Source organism: Stegastes partitus, unplaced genomic scaffold, assembly GCF_000690725.1.
Source record: "Stegastes partitus isolate 25-593 unplaced genomic scaffold, Stegastes_partitus-1.0.2 Scaffold674, whole genome shotgun sequence".
Lineage (NCBI taxonomy): Eukaryota > Metazoa > Chordata > Actinopteri > Pomacentridae > Stegastes > Stegastes partitus.
The window spans coordinates 105,633-121,289 of NW_007578405.1; the positions used below are offsets into that span (position 1 = coordinate 105,633).

Here is a 15,657-nt window from a genome sequence, read left to right on the forward strand (position 1 = left end):
GATTGCATGTCACGAATGCATTTGACGGTGCTGAATGTTGCCAGATGCTCTTGAATGCACCTCAAGTATTTGCACTCTGGACGTAAAGCTGCTTTACATCAAAGGCCTGGGTGTGATCTCGAACTCAAGCATCTGCGAAGCGCAAATCCCGACCTGCTACATGCATCAAACTCATTTTCATCAAAGCATGAAGCTGTGTGGCTAATGGCTTTTCACACACTCTGGAGTTGTGCTTAGCTGGCGAAGCCTTCCAGTGCTGTTAAACTGTACAGCCGACAGCGTTCCCACCTACATGGTGCACCACTGAATGAGTCACTAGTACATTAAGGCATGCAGAAAAATTAGCCGTCTCCCCCCCCAGAATCATCAGGAAGGTGTTAGAACTCACAGGATTCATCAATCTTCCATTAACTGTATTCGTGTACCAGTGCATACCTGTAAATACATGAGAAAAAAAATAAATTGTGAATCTGCTTCCCATATTATCGGTTTATTGTAAATATATACTCATTATTCATACCTGTACAAAGTCTGCTGGCCCCATGCAAAACAATTGTATCAAAACTTTATTCAGTAGAACCAGTTGTGGAGTAACATATGCCATGCTTCTGTACTTTTTTTTGTTTGTTTGTTTGTTTGTTTGTTAACTTAGGTTATAACACAGACCGCCATTCCGGGTATCCAGATCTCTTCTTTCATGCAGTTTTCTAATGAGCTGCACTTGTGCTCCTGCAACACATTTCCAACAAGTATCTCGGATCATGCTCAGCCATTTATGAGGAAAAGGGGGGGAAAAAAATAAAGGGAGCCCAAAAGGCTGGAATCGGCCGCTCGGTGCTCACCTGGCGAGAATAAAGGAGTTTATGATCATGACTAGCAAGCAGGACTTCAGCAACATAAATTTGTTTCATGTGTTATCGGTGATATTGAGTTAAAAAGTCACAAGCTAAAGGAGGTTTTGCTTCTGAGGTCACATTTTAAAGAACACATGACAGTAGCGACAGGGAAAACATTAAAGGGTCTAATTTACAGAAAAACCTGCAAGTTGCCTAAACAGTGAGGCCGCTGTTGACATTTGTGAGGAACGCATAGGATTTAATTCACCTCCAATTTACTGGTTTGGAGACAAAAATCTAAGATATGAGATTGAATGTCTCAAAAAATGTGTCCAAACACAGTAAAACCAAAGACTTCTGTGTTAGTAGATACCTTCAGAGGTGTGAGAAAAGCTATTATTTTGAATGAAAAACACATTTAAAAGCTAAACAAAGCTGAAAATCTTTATTCGCTGACCTCCAGTGACGTAAAAATGTACTCAGAAGGGCAGTGTTGCAGTGAGCACTAACTAAAAGAAGCTCAATAAAAGAGTTTGGTGAGAAGATTTTCTGCTGCGGCTGAATTCAACATAATATCGAGCATTTAGGGTTTTAAATCCAAAGTGTAAAAATGCAAAGTTGTCCAGAAAACCTACTGATTCCACAATGACGGGGGCACGTCACTTAGGAATAGCATTTCAGCACACACACACCTCTATAGAAATAAACCATAACCGCCTAGTTTTATGCATCAAACAACAGTGATTTCCCCTCTCTATTTTCAAAATAAAAGTCCATAAACATCCAACACATATTTGGGCTACAATGCAGTTTTGTTGGTTACATATCAAAGCTTATTTCATCTGAAAACACTGTTGCTACTACATGTTGTGCTATCTGTTCTTTTTTATTTTGTTTTTTGCTTAAGTGTCCCATAACTTATGTTAATTGTTCTTTTTGTAATAAACGGTTTGTAACATCCCATTTAAAAGACACGCTGACTTCTTTCGTTAATCGGAGATGTGGTGAAGACTGGGAGCTTAATAAAGACGGAATGAAAATGTGCATGTTTTATTCTAGATGCTGAAATTATCACTTCAATGGAGCTAAATAATGCTAAAATTAGTTACGTTCAATAGATTAAAGGAGGAAAATGCAGTCCCATTAAGAGAAAAGGGATGTGCTCACTTGGATGAAAGAAAAACACGACTTGTCTCGCCATTAACTGTTCATGTGTGAACTACCTGAACATCAAACAGCGAGGAAATCAAAAGACACAACTCACAATCATCACTGGGCGAAAGTTGGGAAACTTTTAAGGAATAAACATAATCAGTGTGAAACTGCTGAGAAAGCAACCGAGACAGAAATCACAACTAGAGCCGAGCAAACACCAAACGAACGAGAAAAACTGATAGAAAACCAAGCATGCAGGCATGGAATGGGAAAAAAAGTTTATTGAACTAAATGAGGAATGTAACCAAATGTTTGAATAAAAGAAAGAAAACAAGAATCTGTACCGCAGTTTGCGCCGACGCACACAAGCTGTAGATGCCTACAGAGCTACTTCCAGTACTAGACTTCACATTCTACACAAACCTGCTTCCTAAAAAGAGACCAAAAGACAAGTCGTGGGGAGGTGAGGAATCTATTCTACTCTTCTCTATAGTGTCATTTAAAAGGAGGTTGTCGGTTCTACCAGTGTATCAATCGGAGTTCTGTTCACCGCTCAGACAGCAGCTCAACTGTACCCGAGTCAAAATACAGTTTCTTTACGGCTGCAAACTCTCTGACTAAACAAAAAATACCTGCAGTTTGTTCATAAATAAAAAAAATACAACAACAAAAAAAAAGAAAACATGACACCAGTTCGTTCATGATTGGTGAGCATCTGCACAACCTACACAAGGGCTGGAATAAGAAAACGTAAAGTTGTCTGATAATCGGATCGTCTGCCAGGTCGGTGCTGGCAGCTTGGAAACTGGTTGGGCTTTATGTTTCATTAAGCAGACGTGATGTTTGTTCCTCGTTTGTCGGGTGTTTTGGTTTCTTCTCCCTCGCTTGGATCCATTTCGAACCCTGCTGGGTTCACTCCACTTTGCTGTAGTCCTCTATGTGGCCCAACACCTTCTTCCTCTGTCGGATCATGTGGAAGTAGAGCTGAGGAAAGACTGTGGCCACGCAGAAGAGATCAGTACGACAATAATCAATATAATGTAGTTCAGTTCAACAACACGTTCAGCCAAGAACCCGATCATTCATTGCCTGGGAGAAGCATTTACCCCATTGGAAGTTTTCGCCTTTTACTGCTTTTCAATAGGCTGAATCGTCGTCAGTTGAATTTGGCTTTTTTTGGCAAGTATTTATAAAAAAAAAAGTGTCCTTCATGTAAAAGTCCAAATTCAGTGTCTACAGCTACACAGAAATCCCTTATTAAATAAAAATAGGTTTTATTTTTAATTAGTTAAAAGTACTTGTTAAAAATCAGTTTCACTTTGACATCAAAGTATTTTTTTAAAAGAACATTTTTCTCACAAAAAAAAAAATACAAAAAGGAAAACTTTCTCTTTTTTTCTATTCAACATCAACACAGGATTAAATTCACACCTTTCCAGCACTGTCAAAAAAAAACATTATTATCAATAAGGATGTTCTGATAAGTTCGTTATTGGCCGATATTCATCCTAAACAGTTTGATTGGTGGTCTAAGCTTAGCTTAGCTAAGTTAAGTTAAGTTAAGTTAAGTTAAGTTAGAATTATTATTGGGGCTTTTAAAAAAATGTAATGCAATAGACTTTACATGTACAGTGCTGAACAAATTTACTAGACCACCACCCAATGTACAGTTGATGCTACATCTGCCCTAAACTAACAGCATTGTTAATTACCAAAATCATTGTTGATGTATCTGCAAAGGTAATACACCAGTATGTAGAAGCTCTTTCCAAAATGATATTTTTAATGCTAAAATATAATAATTATAGTTATCCATGAGTTTTCAAATTTACTTTTACAAAAAAAAACAAAAAAACCCCAGAAAAATAGTAAAGCACATTATTATTTCTTGATTAGGAGGTCAAATTGTAGTTATTTACTTGCATTCCTGAACAGAAAATTTAGTTTAAGTGGTAAAATGTTATGCTGTTATGCTTGAATTATTTATGACTTCTCAGAGAAGCCCAGTGGCTCAGATTTGGGTATAAAAGGTGAATTTAGTTTGAAATTCCTCATTCCTGAGTCTGCATCGAAGCACTTCATGATGCTGGATGGTATACAGTGCTCAGAATATTAGACAGGTGGTCTAATGAACTTGCTAAGTCCTGTACAAAGTGGCCACTGAGTGCAGAATTTTGCAACATGTTGTATCCACCAAAGAAAAATGCACGTTTCGTTGCTATTACATCTTTGATATCGTGCAATTATAAGAAAAAATATGCTAATTATGTGATCGATTTTCTTATCATGACGATGGTTTTTCACATTCTGTGTTATTTCTGATGTAAACAAAAAATTTAGTGCAAGTTTGTGCTAATACCGATTGGGATCGAGACATTCCTACTAAACTTACTCCACATTTGTGATATAAAGCAAATTTTGACTGGCAGCAACAGTCAGTCTCGCTGCTCCGTGTTTACCGTCGCTACAAATAGTCAAATGTGATTGTTGACTTACGGGGAATGTAGGAGATCATGACGAGGATGAGGAAGGTGTAGTAGTCGAAGGAGAAGTTGTACTTGTTGGGGAGGGTGACCGAGTACAGGCCTGTCTTCTGCACGTACGGCAGCGCTGCATAGATAGTCAGCAGTTCCCCAGTCACTCCCATGGGATAGAGCACGATGAAGAAGGTGTACCTGCAGCACGGAGGTTTGTGAAAGAAATTATAAATCGTAGCACTTTATTATTCATCGTCTCTGCAGCAGGGGGGTGGAGGTGTGGGCGGCGAGTATAAACAGCAGAACACTGAAGGGAAATATGCATGATATAGGATTTGTTTTTAAAAGAAGAATCAGTGCAGCTCAAGTTAAAAAAAAAAAAAAAAAAGGCAATGGAAACAAGCGCTCTAAAAAAAAACAGGCACTTCATCCATAGTTTGGACATGGTTTGGGTGTTTAAAAATGCAAACAGAGCAGAGGAGAATAAAAATGTTTTGGCCAGAGGCAGCAATACCAGAAACAGTTTTATCTCTTCAAAGGAGAAGTTGAGGCGTCTGAGAATGTGCTCAACGATTCAAGTAAAACAAAAGAGCGAAAAGGCTGTAATTATGGTATTAAATCCATAACTTATTAACCATGATGTACATTATTATATGAAACACACTGCGATAATAAAAGTTAGACCACACAATGTGTTGCCTGACAAGGAAATATCGAATTTAAAGGAAGCCTCTTCATGCTTTTAAATTTTTAATCATTGAAGTGTTGAGCAGTCGGACCGTCTGGGGAGAAAAAAGGCGAAAGCTCGCATTAAAATATGAGCGATATGCCGAACTCTGTTTCTTCTACTGAGAGAATCAATATCAAAGACAGAGAAAGAAAACATCTGCCTCGTCTTTAACGGGCACTCCAAACCCGGCGACTGTCTTTTCTGATCCCTCGCTGCATTTTCCACAGACGCACGACCAATTTTTCTGTCTCTCAGGGTGCAACTCAAACTGAAAGTCGAATACCAATATAGCACTGGTCTCATTTGCTACCTAGCAACAAAGGCCGCAGGGAGGGAGGCACTTAACAACTGTTGCCTTGGTTGTAGATGCAGAAAAATCCTATTAGGCCGATAGAAAGACAGAGATTTTTATTGTGGAGACTGCACAAGATTTTCTGTAGGTTTGACGACTCTGTCTTTGAAATCAGTGTTTGGAGAACAGTGTCCCATTTACAATCTGCCTCAACCTTTTCATCTTTATTATGTAACAACAAGAGCCATACATCAGTTTTAGGATGTAAATGAGGTGATGAAAACAGCACAATAACAAATGATCTCATTTAAAAAGTCATTAATTTGGCAATGTATTACTCCCAAACAAGAAATAAGAAATGTGTGATTACTTTTTGTTCCATGAAAAGCCAAACAGTGAAAATACAACAAACTTTAATAGGAAATTAAAAATAATAGTCGACATAGTTTTTCATTACTCTGTCGGTTATTTGACCTTATTAACCTGTAAGAAGTTTAGTATTTTAGTTTTTTTTTTTCTTTTTTCCAACCAACGGTCCAAAACATAGTCGAGGAAGACTGTGATAGCATTTTCTTTTTTGTTAAATTGATATCCAAAAGCAAAACAAAGCCAATGCTCATATGGGAAATGCCTGGAAACACTGAATGTTTGGTACGTTGTTTTTTTATTTTAAACTTTCTGACAACCAACTAATCCCTTCATTAATATTTCTGAAACATAGAGCACAAATATTTGCTTCATGTAAATAGAGGTAAACCCCTCTCATCAGTGGTTACGTCATCCTGACACCTAGAATACAAGATGGTGCTGAAACAATCTAACGATGGATCGATATTAATACAAAACACAACTATTTTGCTAATTAGTTGATCACAATAATCATTTGCAAGCAAAATATGCCAAAACACTGTCATCTCCGAGTTCTCACATGTGAGGGTTCTCTGCTTTTTCGTCATATTTCGTTCCAAGTTTAATATCTCACTGTTGGTGATGGCTGATCTTATAAAACGAGACTTCAGTAAACAATAAGGACAGTTAGTTTCAGTGTGAATTTAGTATTAAAACAATAAAATCATAGCTTTAAATGTCTAATAAAAGTTAACGTGACTAACAATCTAACCAAACATTGGAGATGTTCCTAATCTCATCTACCCTCCACCACTAACATAGGATTAGAATGCACACCTTTTTAAATGGGATTACTCGTGTCCTTTGCACATCTTTAGCTGTTTACACCACATATGATGTCATTTTGTGCATTCTCAGGTAAACAATTTGCACATGTCTGCACACTGTAAATACATCAATTACTTTACATTTAACTATGCTGTCTGTTGACTTGCAGCACTTTCTTCTGTTTTTAATCAATACATCGTCTTTAAAAATGCTCGACTTTTTGATGCTATGCACCAAAACACTACGTCAGATTCCTTGTAAGTGAAAACCTACTTAAAACTGATTCTCATTTACACTCATTCGACAGGATTGTTCATCCATCTTTTAAGCTGGTAGACTTAAAGAGCTTTCAAGATGCAAATTTACAGGTATGAAACTTGATTTTTGGGGTCTGTTAGATTTGGTTTTAATGTTTCAAAAAAAAGACATTATTTTTCTCATATTGTACATTGCTGCAGCACCTTCTTATTAACTCCCGTCCCTTTAAGGCCCTCTTCTCAAAAAACAGTCTGCTCTGATTGGTCGGTTGGCCCAATAAAATCAAGACAGTGCTGGTTATGTGCCGTAAACCCAGATCTATGCTTGGCAGGCGTGATGCAAATCTGTTACATGGTGACACAGATAAGTAACAGAAGACGAGGGGTTTGAGGCAGGTAAGACGCAATGTTTTATGTGTGAGAGAATAACTCCTTTTGGAAGTTTGCGGATCTTCTCTATGCAACAAAAGCTCCATAACATACTAAAGGAAAGGAGAAAACGAGCTCTTGAGATGCTCTGTTTTTACACTCTGAGGCTAACTGTCCTACCTTGCCCATTTGATGAGGTAAGGCAGGTGATTGAGCAGGCTGAAGGTGTAGAAAGAGTAGCGGATGATCTCTGTGACGGTCCAAGCTGTGACAAACAGCAGCACGCTGTCTTCACTCTGGACCTGCAGAAACACGCACGAAAGGATGACGTGAGGAGGACAGCAGAACAGTCGAGGTCACATCATGCTGTAGCAGTCGCCCTGTCGCAGGCTAACGTCAGCTTGTCATCACATGCTGTTTTGTTTCAGATGCTCACACTGCAGGCCGACGGTCCTCAGGTATTAGATCAAAACCAGTACAAAGAAGATGTTAAAACGAAAAGAGCGCTATGAGGAAAAAAAAAACTCAAAATCTACAACGCATTCAGAGAGAAGAAGAAGAAGAGAACAGCTTGAGGAAAAATGTGAGTACCGTATCATACAACAGACACACAGAGGAAAGAAAAACCAACACAAGTTAAGTATTTGCAGGATTGAAATACGGCAGATTCATTCCTGCAACCCTACAGCAAGACCACGTCCTGTTACTTACACTGATACTCCCCACCGATCTACAAACAGGGCAAACAGCACGTCAGCCGGTCACTTCTGAACATGAACACATATTTACATTGCCGTGTCGATCCATGAGAAAGACTGCATATTTGAAGATCGGTTCATATTTGCGAGAGCGTAGAGAACGTAAAGGAACTCAGCGTACCTCCCTGACGCTGTGAGTGACGGCCCAGGTGAGGAAGACCCGAGACATGACCTGGAATCCAGTCAGGACCACAGAGGACGGTACGATTCCTGGCATGAGAGACAAAACACAAACCCTGAATATATACAAAGACTGCTGGTTATTAGCTGCACACACTGAACAGAGGAGTGTATGTTTGATCATCAAGGATATTTTCAAGAACCCAGAAACTAGAATGCTGTTTTGTTTTTTTTTTCAAAAGTCTAATTCAAAAAAGTTACAGATTTTTTTTATTGTAATAATGACACCAACCCTTAGATGATTAGATGCTGAAGGTCACTGACAGGCTTCTAGCCATAAAGACTCATAACATGTCTGGTTCAACCCAAACAGCTGGAATCAAACCTTGACATATGAGCTATTTAAGGACGTCAACTTAAGAAAGTCCATATAAAGGAAATTTGGAAAATTCTTACTAAACACATTACTCATGTCAGAAAATTCATCCTAAACAATCTATGAACAAACTATGCAGCATCAGTTTTAATCATTTTTGTGTTCAGGATTTCTTGGGCCAGAAATAGTGGCTTGATGATGCATAGGAGTCATATTTGACATGAGCTCTCTGTCTTCCATTACAAAAAAATAGAGCGCATTAGCATCAGTGGTTCACAAGTCACTACACCTACCGCAGGCTACAACTGGTTAGCATTGCTTTTATTCAGCACATGCATCTTCCCTGAATGTCAGAATGTGCAGAAGAGCTTCGTCGCCTTTCTAAAGTGTCTTAAAAATGATAAGATGGATGTCAGACAATCAGCTAATGAAGCACAAAGCCTCGTCATCGTCCCATCCCTCCAACTTGTTCTTTTCATGATTTCGAAACCTATTTGATAGAATTGTGGATTATTTTTTCAATCACTGAACTGTATCTGGGTGGTTACTAACACAGTTTTCTATAGTGTGACAAACTAAGAACACATATTAATGACTGCTTAACATGAACTTTAATTGTTCCTCCTTTTTTTTTCCATCTCTAGTATCGCTGAATTGGAAAAATAAGAAATAAGACTTGCATAAGAATGTACAAAAAACCTAAAAAGGTGCCGTGAGCTTGCCTCATTTAAATCAAAGAATGAAAGTTTAGATATCAGAAGTGGAATTGGGGAGAAAATTACATCAATGCATCCAAAGTAATCACAAACGTTGGGCTTAAATCTCCCATCCCAGCAACCTAACTTTGCTGTCACTAAACCTTAAAGTAAGTGAACATAGCATACAGGATACGATTTCTTTTTTTGATAAGAGACAAGGTGAGCTCCCAGACGGATCCTGATAAATGAAGATGCAGTATCTCCCACTGCCAGCAGAGAGGAACCTGGAGCTCAGCGTATGCGTGTCTCAGTGTGTGTGTGTGCTGTGAGCAGACAGCAGCTGCAGGAAGCCTGTTTACAGTGGGAAAGGTCAGCTAGCTTTAGCTTCAAATCCCAGATAATGAAGAGAATGGACTGTGCACCGCAGCGAGGCAGCCAGGCGAGAGCCGCTCGCTCCTCATCGCATTAACACCACGAGAGCCAGCAGCTTCTGGGCTTCCACTCTCTGGCAAACACTTGAAATATGAAAAGGCTTTGTTTGTCTTCACGTATTTACATCCGAGTTACGGCCACGAATGCAATCTTGAAAGTCGTAACTACAGTTAAAATCTCAATTTGAGATAATAATCACTGCTATCTGATTCGTCACAATGAGCTGAAATGTCTGCAAAGAAATCAACTTTTAAGATATTTGTATTGTTGATGCTGTCATTCAGCTCCTCAAATGCACAAAGTGGCAACTGGAGCTCTGATTCTGTACAGACTCCTTACACTAACTGTGCAGAATTTAACATGACACCACCAGGGGAACAAACAGCACTGCACTGAAGAAAACAAAAACAAAATATCGACAAATTCAGATGAACTTGATCCTCATTGAGGAGTTTTTGGTGAACTTAAAACATCTACGTGATTTTCTGCTCGACATGTCAGGAGCTAAACAACAACCTGGATGAGTTTGTTGCATCTACGTGAAATAAAAATTTACTGTAAACTCTCAGGTTACAATTTATTTATGTGTCAGTCAATCAGTTGCTTTTATGTTTAGTTGTAAATCTTCTGTGCTCAGAGTTCCTGGTTCACTGCTGCTTACAGTAATGCCAGATGTGTCTGTTGAACAATTTGCAAAACTGATATTTGCGTTCTCCAGCTACAGTTAAATTAAAATGATGGAAAAAGTAAATTTAAATGATGAAAGAAGATATATTTCAACTTGCCTCAATGGTAACTCAAGGTAAGTTTTTGCAAAATTAGAAAATGTCTGTTTAAATGCTCCTTGGCATATAATCTCCAGTACATGTGAGAGGATGAGCACCGTTCTCTCCCTCATTTACTGATTTGATTTGAGTTCTGTCTAAAGTACCTGAAATAGTCTAACAGATGCTGTTTATATTACACACCGAGTGTCTGTCTGTCAGACTTAGAAATTTACATAATGCTGACCTCGGCGGCTCTGTCAGTTTAGAGTGTAGTTCAACTTTAACATGCAGGAATCTTGCGCAGGTGTTTGTTTAGGGTGAGCTCTGGTGACTGGAAAGGCAAAATCATATGACTCACGTCGTTCTGATCATCGTCACAGCATTCAGTGAACCCTCCCGCACAGTACAGACGCAACAGCTTCCAAGTTTTTCCTTTAAACTGTCACCCGTCTGTACTTTAATTCTAATTTGTCAGCTGCAGCTAAGACGGCTCCACTTAAAGCTGTTATGACTGAAGTGAAGGTCTGTGGGTTCACAATGCCACGAAATGTAAGCAAAGACATAGAAACTGAACATTTTCACAATTCCAGCTGTAATAACAGATACGGTGTCACGCTAATAAATAGCAAAAATGATTTCTGAATCCCTCCCTGAAGCAATCTGTGCTTGACGGAGAGGAGTGGAGGTGGAGGTGGAGGCTGAAGGGAAACTCACCTACAGCACAGTGCAGTATCTGTGAAAGGAGAAGATAAGGGAAAATTACTCAATCTGCCCCTGGAACAGTTTATTTCAACTCATAAAACACAGTCTGGTCGACTCTGAGACTTAATTTTTTTACCTGCATGCCCAGAAACTATCCTGCATTTGAAATAATGCTGCAAAATCCAATTTACTGTCATTATTTTCCCAGTAATATTCTCTACTTTTTTCTTTCTTTTTTTAATAACCTGCACAGCTCTGGAATACAAAATCTGACTCACAATTTCTACATAATGTGTTTGGCGTTGAGTCACTGAACTGTTCAGCCCGTGCACACGTTATTTGACAAATTGAAGATTTGCGGAGCCTCGGATCACGGAGCTACAGTGTGTCTGGACAGGATCAACACGACACCTCGAGCTGCTCAGCCTCTGCACTGTACATGTGTGTGTGTGCCAGCGACATGTGTGAAGAAACAAGATGATGCTCTTTCACCTAGTTTTGCAACTCCCTTTTTTGGAAAAAAACATTAGGGAGCTTTGTTTATTTGGTGAGTTTCCACCACAGTATATTTTTAGGATCTTAAAAATCCTATAAAAAGTGGTGGTAAAATGTTTTTATTTTTGGCTCTGTGCCTTCAGTGCAGTGCAGCGAGGCACGTCAGCTTATCAGGCTGATATGTTACAGAGGACATACCAAACACTGGAGAGATAACAGAATCCAAGACTCAGCCTAGATCGATAGGGTTTTTTTTAGCTCTTGCAACAGACTGGATTAAAAAACTAATGAAATTGTAGTATCCCTAATATCTGCATATACAAAGTAAACACTGTAAAAAGTCTCTGTCTCAGTATTAACACATAGCATATTTGGTTTTGTCAGTGTCGCTGTTCCCTCCGTGCTTATCTCACCTCCAGAATGGCTCCAGTCTGAAAGAACTTCAGAGGCTTCTCTATGGAGTAGTACAGCCCATGGTAGCTTCCTCTGGCCAGGTAGGCTCGGACCAGACCCACAGCAATCACCAGCCACCTGGAGAGCAGAGGAAAACACTAAATCACAGCGGAATTATTTGCAAAACTGAGATTCACCGAATGGTGTTATCGTGGAAGCAGAAATCTGTGGAAGGAAGGTCAACGTGACAGATAACTGGAGCCAGCGTTTCGATGATGAATAAGCCAACATTAATAACGAACTTCAGGGGATTTGTGTTGCGCAACTGAACACAAGTTTACTCTGATCATTTAAGTTGAGAGCTCTGTCAAAAAACTGGTTTCTTTAACAGGAATAAATCATGTTTTCTGCTGCGTTGTAGAAAAGCGCTTATTTAAGGTAACTTTTCTTTCAGTGCTGTGTTATGGTGACCTTTTATACATCGGTCAGTGCTGATTCTTGAACACTGTTTATCACTCTGCATTAGGATTTATTACTGGTTGTCATCACTGTGAGCTTTATGCTGGAGTTGGGAGGCCTTACTCTCTGTAAGGTGTTATTGATACTGTGCTTTATTTATTTGTAAGGCCCTTACTGGGTTTTTACACCCTTTTTACTGAGCTTGGACGATCCTGTTTTACTCCCTGTTCACCAGCAACCTAAAATAACAACCTGCAGAACAATCACAAGCTGGACTCGTTTTTACCTTTTGGGCAACAACATTTCAATTTTATCTTGTTTATTTTTACTTCAGTTGATTCCTTATGTTTTTACTCTGATGCCGTTATTATATTATCAGTTTTGCTTTTTACATTATTTATTGTTATTACTATCCCAGTGTCATATCTATGCAGCAGTGTTTTTCATTTCCTTACCAAAATGAGCCTCCATAGCTCGATGTAGTCCAACTCAAAATAAAGGTTGATGCATTCTGGATTTAAGAGAGCTTGTACCTAAAGACAATTATTAACATGTATTAAACTAAATCACGAATATCATATCCAATTTTAGGATCACACATTACGCCACTATTATGAATAGTTAAAAACTGAGTTGAAAATGTTTTAGATTAGAACTAGACATTTAATTACTAAGGCTGATAATAAAAGTAAGGAAAATTCTACAATATTTTTAACACAAGTAAACATCACTTGAACTTGAGTTATTTAAACGATAAATAAAAACAATCAATATATCATAATAAACCTATTTTAAGAAAAATTAGGTTCAGGTATTAAAAGCAGTGAATGCAGCCTGTAAAACATTTCTTGCTGTACAGACTGCAGGGCACGTTGTTTTCATACAAATATATCAACTACAGTGAAATACTGACAGCCACTAATCATCTTATGGCATAGTTTATCATTGTTTACTTTTTGTAAATCTTTAAAATTGGGTTTAGAGTTCATATTAAGCCAGATAAACATATTATAATAGATGGAGGATTGTTGCACATTGCAACAATTATTATATTAATACAGTGTACTCACTGAGGCAGAGGTTAAAAGTCAGCTGCAGTGCATAGTTTATACAGTTACGAGCTGCCAGAGTGTTGCTAAAGGATGCCTGATCAGGCTGGAAGTTCCAGTTCCCAGTCTGGTTTGACTTGTATCTACTCGGCTTCAGTCTCACTCTGCAGCAGTGATGAATATCAAGATCAGGGCCAGTTGGCCAGAAACCGAGCAGGCCTGCTCTCCAGCTACGGCAGCATTTGCAAAAACGTGTGTGTCCGACACTAACTTGTGTTCAGTACAAAGCAAGCACTGTACATCCCATCAGTACGGAGCGGGGTAAATGTGACCTAACTGGTTGGAACAGCGAGCCAACAACGCCCACCATTCAATTGTGCAACAGTCTAACAATCAGAGCAATAAAAGAGGCGCAGAGAGATTTCTTGGTTCATAGTTCAAGATAACTGTTCGTCTGAGGTTGCAAAATAATGCATGTTGGACAGTCATTATTCAGAAATGAAATGCAATATAATTAAAGATCCATTAGGTACAGTTTTATCCAAACATGTGCTTTTAGAGGAGAGGTTGGCGGGAAAGAGCCTTTTTTCCCCCAAAACAAATTCACTCTCAAAAATCCCCAAATCTGACTAACAAAAGGTCAATTTTCAAAGCAATTAATTCAATCATTTTCATTATTGCTATTTTTGCCTGATTAACTACCTGGTTGGAGGAGAAAGAAAGAAAGAAAGAAAGAAAGAAAGAAAGAAAGAATATTATCATAATCACACAAATAAAAGCAGCTACATGTGAGGAGCCAGAGAGAACAGTTATTTAACTACATAGTTTAATTTTAATGTACAAATTCAGTCATTATCACACTTTTGTGCACTTTTAAATTAAATTACAGTTTCATCAAAGTCTATGTCTTAAAGCACAAGCGCAGATTTTAGGACATTTGTCTTTAATCTGTTTTCTGAAGCACTCGGTCTTTAAAAAAATTAATTATTACTTAATCTATCAATTTAATCTATTGTGGTGAACAGAATTAAATCCAGACATATTTCTTAATATTTTGAATTTTCACCTGGTTTCTATTTTTTATGCTTGTCTGAAAATCAAATAAAAAATAGACACTTCCACCAGGAATTGATGCAGAAATTCACTAAAATGCATTAGATGAGGCGTTCAAGTGCCCATATTTGTTTCAAATGATTTTGTACAGTTCATTTAGTGTAATTTTACATTGTGCAAATACATAAAAACCTAACGTTAGTCACTGCCCTGCAAACTAACATGACAATGCACGATGAAGACGCGCACTTTCTGGCACAAGACTGCAGACAATGAACCATCTGTCTTAATATTAGTCCCAGTTCATGTGGACGCCAGGTGGTTTGTCTGTTGCTCGTCTAATCTCCATAAAGCCGCTGGGTGTCGAGATTCAAAGTTATTTCGCTGCACAGCACGCTGCCCGTGTTTACACTGATAACTGCACGAAATTAGCAGATTAGAACTCAATCGGATCCTCCTTATATTTAGTTTTGCTCTCACACAAACACACAAACACGCTCCAGCAGCACAGCAGCGTTAGCACGAGGAGACACGCTACATACCCCGCTGTCATAACAACGTTGTAGATGACCAGGTAGGCCGTAGCCAGGGCCCCGGGTCCCTTCTTCTTCTTCGGCCCCACGTCGCTGTGGGCCGCCTTGCTGGTCCCCGGAGCAGCTCCCGACATGACTGCAACCCTCAACGGTCTTCGGTCCTGGACGACAGCGGCTGTCAAGCTGAAGCGAACAGGGGCCACACCGGGAAGTGTCGCCCAGAAGCGAGAGCGCTGACGTCTTCCAACTTCCGGCTTCGCTTCGAAACGCGCTCATAGAAAAATTAACTTTAAAACTGCTCAAATATACTTTCACTGCAGCTTTTCATTTAGACTACTTATTTAGAATATAAGAGATATATTTACTTAAATGAAACAGTTTCTAACGCTTTAGCTGGACTAGTACAAGCAAAGGAGCAGAGCAGAGTTTATCTTGAGCTAACACTCTACTCTTTGTCATTTCCTCTGACCGTTCTCCTGAACATCGCCCCCTGCTGGCAGCTCCGGGGCTAAACCACTCTGCACAAAAAA

The 15,657-nt window shown here is 38.9% G+C and overlaps 1 protein-coding gene across 1 annotated transcript; it reads right to left on the bottom strand.

Moving 5' to 3' along the window:
- Window positions 1-474: 474 nt before the first annotated feature.
- Window positions 475-15,355, bottom strand: hacd2 (3-hydroxyacyl-CoA dehydratase 2). The gene is made up of 7 exons (XM_008290449.1): window positions 15,137-15,355; window positions 12,054-12,171; window positions 11,158-11,176; window positions 8,172-8,260; window positions 7,473-7,594; window positions 4,488-4,666; window positions 475-2,986 (listed from the first exon to the last, which is right to left on the bottom strand). The coding sequence occupies exons 1-7, from the start codon at window positions 15,259-15,261 to the stop codon at window positions 2,904-2,906; spliced, it is 735 nt and encodes a 244-aa protein (XP_008288671.1). The 5' UTR covers window positions 15,262-15,355; the 3' UTR covers window positions 475-2,903.
- Between the last annotated feature and the right edge of the window lie 302 nt (window positions 15,356-15,657).

Bases quoted from the DNA above. Each gene is read 5' to 3' on its own strand.
- hacd2 (XM_008290449.1), bottom strand. From the start codon at position 15,261: ATGTCGGGAGCTGCTCCGGGGACCAGCAAGGCGGCCCACAGCGACGTG. The intron at 12,172-15,136 runs GTATGTAGCGTG...TCTGCTCTCCAG, and splicing joins AACGTTGTTATGACAGCGGG to GTGGCTGGTGATTGCTGTGG. The intron at 4,667-7,472 runs GTAGGACAGTTA...TCCGTGCTGCAG, and splicing joins TACCTCATCAAATGGGCAAG to GTACACCTTCTTCATCGTGC.